General features: G+C 38.5%; 1 protein-coding gene across 1 annotated transcript; it reads right to left on the reverse strand.

Moving 5' to 3' along the window:
* Positions 1-77: 77 nt before the first annotated feature.
* Positions 78-10,022, reverse strand: LOC103812079 (nuclear receptor coactivator 2-like; the record flags this gene model as incomplete). Its single annotated transcript, XM_009085084.1, has 7 exons — positions 78-318; positions 832-909; positions 1,705-1,983; positions 3,885-4,050; positions 6,832-6,961; positions 7,573-7,788; positions 9,813-10,022. Coding segments are annotated over 7 exons (1,320 nt in total), but the record flags the coding sequence as incomplete, so codon positions are not given.
* Positions 10,023-10,950: the final 928 nt, after the last annotated feature.

Genomic DNA, 10,950 nt, shown 5'->3' on the forward strand with positions numbered 1-10,950 from the left:
CCATCTCTCCAGCCTATCCAGGTCCCCTGGGGGACTAAGGACTGCCAAAATGCACTGAGTAGAGGTGGAATCAGTACCGTAGTTTGGAGGAAACGGAAACTGCTGTGCGTTTGCCTGCGGGATCCGCGGGTTGCTCATGGTTGCTGGTATGCCACCAGTGGCCACCATGCTGGGAGTCATGTTCAAGCCTTGCCCTCGCATCATCAGCGTCCGCTGCTGCACCTGCTGCTGCTGCTGCTGCTGGCACTGAGTGACTCTTAGGTTCATGAGTCTGTCTTTCCGCTGCCTCTGCGCCAGCATCTGCGCGTTGATAGGGCCCTGCAGGGAAAACCACCACCACCCATCAGTAACCCTTCTAAGGCAACCTGAGCAGTGGAGGCATCTCCACTAAAGCAATCTGGAAGATTCCAGCTTTTTTTCCCCCATCACACATATAAAAATAATATAAACCAGGAGAAAATAATCCTATTAATATTTCTGCTGGGAAAGACTTCCAACAGTGCAAAAGTCACTAACTGATATAATACCAGTGTTTAATATTGCAATGATTTGTAATTGCAAATAGAGCAGCTCATTATAAAATGCATCTTTAGGAAATGACAAGCATGGTTAAAAATGCAGTTATAGCATATCTCTAGTAAGCCACCATCCACAACATGTAAATATGGGGAAGACTCTCAGAAATAAAGTGTTAAAATACTTCCTATCATGCAGACTGTGTTATTTGTATGGCAACTGTCTTCACCACATAGCATTACTACTATATTATATTGGGGGAAGAAAGAAAAAATGAAGTGATTTTTTTATTTTAAGAGGTATTACTTCTCTCACCTGTGTGGGCACTCCAGGTCTCAAAGACAGATTCATATTGGAGACACTGCTGATCTGATTTATCAGTGGCTGCCGATTCTAAAGAAAAAAAACGAAACCACCCCAACACCAAAACCCCCAAGTTTTTAGAAGGAAAGGGAAAAAGGGCAGTGTTACATACAGATTTATATACATCTATTTCCCTGATCAGCTGCTTAAAAGACCTAGTTTTACATATTCAAGAAGGGATTAATTTTCCTCCTCAAGTCCTATTGTCGTTCACAGAATGTTGTTTCTTAAGGAGATAATAGGCCATATAAATAACAACACAGGCACTAAGCCATTTACCAAAGATGCTTTGTTCACAGTTCCTGTCCTTTTTCAGTTTGGGACTGGACTGTTGAGGTTTACTCTGAATTAGAACCTATCCTGATGTTTGAAGGCAGAAATGATGTTTCCTCCTTCAACAGAAAAGCACTTATATCTCATTTACAGTACTACGAACTTAGATATTTAAAAATGAAACAAGAAACAGCTCTAAAACAATCCTCAGAAGTAGACCAAAGCCAATGGGGAAAAAAGAAGCATGTAGGTAACAGGTGAAAAGAGTCAAGATGCAACAAACAGGAAAAGACTTACATAACACCACCAATGTAATCTTGCTTCAAGACTTAGCGATATCTAGGCTTAAATACTAGTCATGTTCTTGCACGGTATTATAGAAAGAATAACAGAAAGATGCCAATAAAAGATCAATGAGAACGTGCAAGTTACTGGCTTGTCAAAACTCATTGCGGCTATTGTGCTTAGTTTTAAAGAGGAACAAAGCAAGACCTGGTCTGTTTGGAGCAAGCTGACAGTATGTGCCTGAGCCGGGCATGGAGGGGGCTGTACCTGCTGTGCCTGGAGCCTGTGCTGCAGCTGCAGCCGCAGCTGGTTTGGCTGGTTCTGCACGAGGCCGGCGGGGCGCAGGCCGGGCCGGGCCTGCATGCGCAGAGCTGCGTACCCTGGGCGCTGCCCCATGGGGTGGAAGTTTGGGTCCTGCATGGGCGCGTAGCTGCCCTGAGCCATCTGAGCCTGCGCCGCGTACTGCTGAGAGAACACCGGAGCCTTCTGCTCCATCAGGATGCTGGACTCCTGGCTGGAGAAGGTCTCGGGGTCGACAGCTTGGCTCTGCAGAAATACACGAGCAATAGAAACAGTTGGTGGGACACAGCTTTCCAGAGGATTATACGAGACTAATACAGCCACCCCGCAAAAACAGCCTTCTAGGATGTGAATATTTTTAAGCAGAAAATTACGTAAGTTTTCTCTACCTAAATATAAAACTTAAATATAAACAGAATTGTATTTTTGAGTATCAAAACATATTTTCAGGAACAAATTCCTCCTCTCTCTTTTCTTTTTTTTAAACAAAGACCCACAATCTTTCTCATGTTCTTAACATAGCCATTATATCACTCTTCTCATTAACAAAAACCTGGAACAACAAATGCTAGGATCAAAATCTGTAAATGAAGTGATGCCAGCATATTTTTACCACTGAATCTGAGATAAATTCAAAGACATTACAAATGAATAAATAGATTTTTATCAGTATCTTTAAGCAAAATAATGACTTCAAATAAAGATGCCTGAAACTATTACAAAAGCTAATGTGAACTGAGTGCCTAATTCTTTCAGAGCACTTTTGCACAAACTGATTATCCATTAGCATAAATAAGCTAATACCATTCTAAACTCCATTCTAGAGGCTCCCCTAATACTTGCTATAGTCAGAATAATTTTATAGCGCATTTGACACTGACCTTGAAAATTAAGTTAATCTAAATTTCAGTGCCCTCAAGAAAGAAAATCTTTAAGCTCCTATAAAATGTTCAATGGCTATTTCAGAAAACATGTTCTAAAATAAGACAGTTCCCTTTTCTGCGAAATTCTTTAACTGTTTCCACTGACATATTAATTAAATAGAAACATATTTACCACTTAGTTTGAAATAAAACATTATTCATATTTTTTGGTGGTGGATTTCCAAAACCTATGTAATATTGCATGAAAGATTCACACTGCAAAATTGAAGTTCACCAATAAATTGTATCTCCAGCTTAACACCTCACTGAGTTCTGTGTTGTACCAAACAGGCTTGGAGATGGCTTTCTCATGTTCAAAGCAGAATTTCATTGGTCCTATTTCATATCTAAAATGCAGAGCTAGTTGTGAAGTTATGCTCAGGGTGCTGATGAGTGCTGGGAAATGAAATGGGTATTCTAGACTCCTCTGAGAATATTAAATCATTATATAGACATGTACAATTCTGTTGCCAGAAATATCAGGAGCTAACTTTTCCCCAAAATATATATATTTTTACCATATTTTTTTTTGTTCCACCATGTAAGATTGAAATAGACAAGAACAAACTGGAAGCCAACAAAAATAACTCTGGGTTAAAAATCGATGAAAAGCATAGTACAATTTCATGCTGCAAAGTTTAGTAAGCAAGCTCATAATTTACAAGAAAAATAAAACTGACAGTTTAAGTGCTTGGGATGATATCAGCAGCTTCACACGAAAGTCATTTCTTTAGCTGATTCATTAACCAACTAAGAGAAAAAAACTACAGGTGAAATTAGACATTACAAGTTTGCTCATCCAAAAGCTTGTTGCCCTTATCACACAAAAGTCTTGATCCTGCTCCTCTGCTTCTAGGTCTTCATATTCTTTTTCATCTCCCCTATACTCTGTTGCTGGCCGCAATCTTACCTTTCTCCCCTACAGTTGTTCCTCTGAGCATGATTTTTTTTGTTTTGGTCAGTTTAGTTGCATAAAGCAGGTCAGAAGAAGGAGATCTAGGTGAAGGTGGCAGGGGAGAGGAAGGAAGACAAAACCTAGGGCTGAAGGAAGCTTGTCAGGTGACAGTGAGCCATCAGATGGACTCCCACCAAGATCTAACTCCATCATAGCTTGTAAGAAGTGTATTATAATTCTCTTTTTCAGCACACATATTACATCCATCTTGACAACATATCTTTTGATAGTAATACCCAATACATGCAAAATACCATGGTTCAGTATACCTGGCTAACTAGTTCTGGTATTCCTAGAGCCCTGTCGATTTCTTCTAAACCATCAAAATTCCTTAATGCCATGTAAAGCTGATCTAGGAGAGCACCCTCATCACTTGGTGACTCTGATGAAGGATGATTACACAAGAGATCATCTGGTGAGCTGCCAAATGGTTGCCTGTGAAAACATGAACAAAGCCTTGGTAAACAGCTGCTGAAAAACAAGAAATAATATCAGAGGATTAGTACTCAAACTGAACTAACAAGTGGAAACAGAAATTATTTTACCTGCTGCCAAATTTGTTTAGAAAATTATTCTGGACAAAAGTTATGCTACCCAAAGAAGTAACTAAATAGTGTGATTAATACCTGTCATGACCCTACAAGCATGGTGCATGTGACAATCCAGAAGGCACACCAAGTGCTGATTTCATATTACAGGGTCAAGAGAGGAACAGTATAAAATATAGTCACTGAAGACTAAATACTTGTTTATTAAAGACTATTTGCAACTTGAATTTCAGATGTCAGATGAAGTACACTATCACATGCAGAACTAATTCCCATAGACTCTCCTATTATCTGGTTTTCTATCAGGCTAAGCAAACCAAAGAGATCACAGAGGGGTCCATGAATTGTCTGAGTTTGCACAAACTGAACATCTGGAAGAGCTGGGCAGAAGCATGAGGGAGTTGGGAGAAAAAGGCATTCCCCTTTTTGTTTGCAGCGAAACACTGCATCAGCTCACCCCATCTTATGGAACTGCACACTTGGGTACCAGTCTATGCACTTGGTTTTGTGCCTCGGAAGGATATCAGCAAGATTTTGGATACTGTTAGGCAGAGTGTGGTAGTTCTGTAAATCCTACTTACCTCACCCCTGAATTTGCATGCAAAGCACACTCACAGTTACAAAGGCAGAATAAAGGTTTATTCTAAACCCAAAGGACAAAACTTCCTAAACAAACTAGGTATGAAATAACACCTTATCTGCAGCCAAATGACATATTTCTGTTCTGCAGCTCACACACCTGCCCTGCTTCATGCACACTACTACAAGACTACAATAGAAAATATAAAGAGCAAAGCATTCTGCAAGCAAGGGCAGCTACTACATGCACACGAGGGAAGAATCTCATCCCAGATAATTACTCAGAGACAACAAAAGCTGTCACACATGGAGGAGGGAAACAGCACTATATGTGAGACCTTTTTACATATCTGTTAGAAAAACAAAGAAACATGTTTGCGTATTTAGTTTCCATAATGAGATATATGGTTGCCATGGAAGTCTAATCTCTATGTCAAAGCTGAGCAGAAGGAAAGAGCTGCATCGTCAGGCTATACACTGAAAAAACCCAAAGGAAGGCAGGCAAAAAAGTAACAAAATGTATTCTATTTAATTAGATCCCAGACAGCAAAAAAAAAGAAAAAAAAAAGGGATATAGATGACATACCTTGAACACACTGCAAAGTATTAATCAATCTCATATATAGAGAAGTTTCTATAACTCTCACAGACAGAATTATAAATCAGTGAAAGGGAAGGACAAAAAAATATCCTTTGATTCAAACTGCCTGCAAACTTTAAAGATGACTTATAACAAGGGATCTACAATCTGGAAAAACAATCAATGAGGCTAGCAAAATAAACCTCCCTGAAATTGAAAATGGGGATGAATACACATAATAAGGAAAACTTCAAAACATTTGTCAAATCCTGTATGTTAAACAACAACAATTACTTGCAATTACAATTTCCCCATTTATCAATGGTAATGTTAAGAGGGTCTGTTAAAGAATCTTTTTATTCATGATTTAACTTAAACTGAATTTAATACACAGGGCAATAATCAGATAATAAAAATACCAATTGTGGAGATTAATAAAATAAGAAACAGCAGCACCAACCAATTGATCATCTCTGTTTGGGTGTAGATGATCAAAATACAGTTACTTTCAGATGCAATGCAATGGGAATTTTTTCACCATCTTCAGCTACAAGGAAATTATGAGAAATCCAAGGTAAAAAAAAAAGGAAGAATTAACTTTCGGTCTGACCAGACATGATCCTGTATTTTATTTTAAAGTGTAATTTTTAAAGTGAATAATTGAGCTATGCAAACAGTGCTTTTTGCATAAGAATACTCTGAGGGAGAATTAGTACCAGGAAACATGTTGAAAAGCATGAAAACAGAGAAAATGCACTGGCTTATCTATTTTGCATCCCTTAGACTGTCCATATATAGAGGTTCTCTAATGTAATCTGCGAACTTTCTGAGAAGACATGGCTCTTTTTAAAGAAGTGTAAACTGCTCATCATAGTTTTGCCATTATTTAGAAGTCTTAATAATGAACAAAGTTAATACATTACATTATGAGTTAATGAGTTGTGATCAATCTGTAGATCTGATTACCCGAGAAGGAGCTAACTTCAGGGAAAAGGCAGCTCTCCTTTCACTTCATCTTTCATTCCTCATCTTTTGCAGAATTTAGATCAATTAAAAAGCCCCAAATAAAACATAATTAACCATGTCCTGCATCACTTAAAATGCTACCCCACTGCAGGAAAAGACAGCTATGTTATAACCAAATAGTTATGGCTAGTACTACTGGCATTTTTCCACATTTAGTGTTAAGTGCAATTGTTAACAATAAGAGCAACAAAATCAGACAGAATCATGCCCACATTAATGCTCCAGAGGTAAAAATGGTGCATGTACGCAAAATGTTGGCGGCATTCACTGTGATACAGAACTTCCAATTCTTTCAACACATTAAAGGGCAAAGAGAACATTTATAAGTATTACTGGAACACACATTTAATGAGTATAAAATACTACAAGCATTAAATTGGTGTACACTTGGTGAATATTTCATGGAGAACTTTGTTTCCATGAGGTGTATAAAATATAGGCCTGTAAAATCTCTCTGTGTTTTGATGTGACACGAAGACTCACCTGTTCTGATTACCAAACGTTGCCTGTTCTATAGGCAAGATGCTGTCTGGCCATGGTGCAGTCTGATTTGGAGGCGCCTGTTGTTGGCTGTACTGAGGTCCTCCTATGTTCATCTCCAATTCAGATGGCCCTAATCAAGGAAAAATAACCATATAACTTTTCTGAAAAGAAGCTACTTTCATGTTAATTATATGCACTGAATTATCTATTCTATGGCAAAAGCAAATGGAAACATTAAGACTTCTAGAACATTCCACTTAAAAGCATAATTTTTTTTGTTAAAATTTACTTTTAAAATTTGGGAAAACATGAGAACTCTGAAAGTGGTTCAAAATGATAAAATACCAGATACAACATCAAAGATGCAAAAATAAATAAGTATATAAAAAAAGATGGTATATATAGTCAATATTGTAATGTACTTGCTTTAAAAGTGACCAAGAACATTGATAATGTTCTCAGCATTTCCTTTAAAAAAACTCCACAGTCTTTAGTGAACAAGAGCAACTTCATATCCTCTTTCTTTGGCTATACTACTGTGGAGCTATAGAGTGGCAAGAACTGTCCACATAATACATGCATTACAATTCAGTGTTTTGGACACCTTCCTTTACACCTCCACTATGAAATACGGTTCTCATCAAATCTAGAATTGAAGTGAGCTTTCCCTTTTTTTTCCCCTCCCCGCCTGACAGTTGAGCGCATGCCAGAAGGAACAACTCCACACTTGCCCTGACTTACCCATATTCATGACCTGAGATGGAAGCATCTGCCTGGGGCCGGGCTGGTTGCTGGGTCTCAGGGGGATGCTGGCCGTGGGGTTGCGGATCATGCCTGCTTGCACCGGCCTGTTCATAGCACCAGCTGTGGGTGTGCAGGTCACCCTCACAGCAGGGGCCTGGCTTCCCCAGTCTCCAGATGTCATGGCAGGCCGAGGGGCACTGCCTCCGATCATTCCTGCACAAAAGCCAAACAAACTTAAAGTGCCAGCATATGACTCAGAACAGCTTTAGCACTACTGCTGCCTGACGAGCTGCACTTTTCGCAATGAAAATGCAGTAGTTTCACTCGAAGCACATTGTACCACAACTGCCCATCCAGATGTGCAAAGGTAAAGAATGACACCTCACACTGCTTAGTCAAGGGACTAGAGATTGTTACACATTTTACAAAAGGAAGATCCTTTTATCATTTCCAAGACACTGTTCAGAGTAAGTGTTCCCACATGTAGTCTGCAACAGGTGCTGAGGGTGTGTGGATAGTCTAAACTTCCTTCCTCAGGAAATGAATCACGTTTGCTGATGTGTGTGTCAGAGCTTTACTTTCCAAGTTCTAAATGAGAATTGGGACTTGAGTAACAATGTGTTAACATTAAACACACTTACAAATTAGAAGGATTGAATATAATTCACATTCTGCAAACATCTTTAGGCAACTTCTTTCATTTGGAACCTAAAGCCTTTTTAGCTTCAGTGCTCACCCAGATAATCTCAAGCAAAAGTACAGTACAGGGAAATTACTCACAGGAACTTTCCGATAGATGCTGAAGTTCATTACCGTTATTTTAGGGGAAGTCCTCCCACATCTACTGTAAACAACTGATAGAGTTTATTTACACTTGGAATATATAGAGTACAACACTCTGAGTAGCCAAAAAACCTCAACCAAACCCCAGCACAAAAATCCCCAAACCCAAAGATGGGCATTCATTGTATTATACACTTCAATTTTCACCAGTCAAGAGAGCAGATAAAGAACTGATTTCAGACTGGACTACTGGCCTTTCCAGTTGCATTTTGCAACATTCTTAAACAAATACTAAAACACACACAAATAATTACTACTAATCACCGGTACAATTATTTGATGACATATAATCAAAAGACAAAAACCCTCTGAAGAGGGCCTGCTGCTGCACAAAATCTGCTTTAGTGTTACATCCTCCGTTTTGTTCTACTTGTGTACATACTGTATCAGCTGAAATATGTGGTGTGCCAGAGCAAATGGCAGGAACACAGATAATACTCTCTAACTTGTATACATAAGATGAATAAAATCCTCTAATATGCATACAGAACATGAAAGTAATAAGACACTTGAAAGAATACAAGTTGACCCCTAAACTGCTTAAATAGGATATTTGGGATCTGTGTCTGGCAGCATGTCTTTTTTTAATACTGATGCAAACTAAATATAAAAATTTGACACTGAATAGGCAGCTGAAAGGACTTACAATGCCCATTTATTTACTGAGAGCTCTTCCAGCAGTTGTCACACACTTGCAGAGTCTCAGACTATGCACTAGTTGAAATAAGTCAATCAGCCAGACTTTTCGTGCCAAACGCACTATGATATCTTTGTACATTATTAAGGCAACATGAAGAAATTAATGCACCACAGATTAGGCATAATCCATGACAAGAGGTAATACCACTGCAGCAGCTCATGGTTCCCAAAAAGGTTATGTGTCAGGAAATGATGAAAACATTAGCATTTATTTAATTTCAAATGAGAACTAAGGCTACTAAATAAAAGATAACCAGAGGCAAAACCAAGGTCTGTAGAGACACGTCGTAAGAGCATCAGCATTGCCCACAATTTTGTTTTGAAAGACCCACCCCTATAGACTAGTGGTTCATTTGTGCTTTCAGGCAGAAATATAGGTAAAAATCCAACCTAAGCCTCAGCTGGATCTGTATGTAGTATTGATGTGAACAGGCTCTAATTGCCAATACACTGTGTTCATCTAGAAGTTTTCAGGTAGGTAAAAAGCATAAAGGGCAGCACTCAAAATATGCAGAAACAGAAATTCAAAATAAATATACTAATATATAAAATCCCACAAAAAATTATTTTTTCCCAGACTTTTTGGAAAGTAATAACCTGCACCTGCAATAACCCAAACATTAAGGTGCACATGTAGTGGTCTGTTACTCAAGTATATTTAACAAAAAAAATAAATAAAAAGAAAGTCATCTTACCTGTGCTACTGTTGCCTAAGGTTCCTTGACTTCCTATCATCCCTTCATTCCTGCCCATCAGTCCTGGCTGAGGTATCACTGAATAGGGGCTACTCGTTCTTATGGGTGGGAAAGTTCCTGCACCTGTTGGGTTCTGCAGTGTGATGTCAAGTGGTAGATTCTGGTTTGGTAATAACCTGCCCAGTTGCCCTGCTCGTGGGTTATTAAAAGCTAGACAGGAGGAGCAAAGAAAAAAAGCAAAGTTACAAGAATGGAAACTTTACTGGGTTAAAAAAAAAAAAAAAAGAAAAAAAAGAAAAAAAAAAGAAAAAAAAAGAAAAAAAGAACCCAGACACAATTAAACCTCTTGGGCTGAACTATTTGATGCTGCATAATTTACCCACTTCATATCTGTCTGAGAAACATCCCTTCTTGACATTTTAATGCAAATTTCAAAATGGAACGTTCTGACACTAAACACGGATCTGATATGATTTATATTTTAACAAACTTTAAACGATGCAGTTTAACTGACAGAAGAGCTACTACAGCAAAATACACCACTATGAGATGTGCGTACTACTGCCAATTAATCTTATACCTAGTTGGACTGTAATTGCATGCAGATGTCATCCTGAGGCATATTGTTAGGAATTATCTCAGTTTTGAAAGTTTTCCAGAATAAGCTGTGCCCCAAAGAAGTTATCAAAATTAAGGACAGATTGAGCCTATATGGGATACTACAGTCCCATCTCTCTATGTCCCTTGATGGCTTCCATGATTCAGCAACAACAAATAGCCAGTCCAGAATTAGAGCTGTGCCACCACAATATTCTGCTAAAACAGAACCATCCTGGATAGTTACTGTCACCTTTCCATAACTATTTCTTCTGGTTTGTGCTTTTAAAATTAGCCTCTGTAAAGAAAACTGCGGACTACCTCAGCAAAGTGTTTCAGACTATGACTGGCAAGCATCTGGCTCAGCTGGTCTTTGGGCAATGTTCCAATGCATGAAAGCATCCCCTATGTGAACAACTAGTTCTTAAACATGAATCAAACACTGACCTTGTAGCTGTGATTTCATTTCCAATCATATCCACAAAATACATACAAGTAAATGAAACATTTTTTGTGAAATTCTTATTTGATATACTTCCTG

The sequence above is a fragment of the Acanthisitta chloris genome, unplaced genomic scaffold (genome assembly GCF_000695815.1).
Source record: "Acanthisitta chloris isolate BGI_N310 unplaced genomic scaffold, ASM69581v1 scaffold42081, whole genome shotgun sequence".
In the NCBI taxonomy this organism is placed as follows: domain Eukaryota; kingdom Metazoa; phylum Chordata; class Aves; order Passeriformes; family Acanthisittidae; genus Acanthisitta; species Acanthisitta chloris.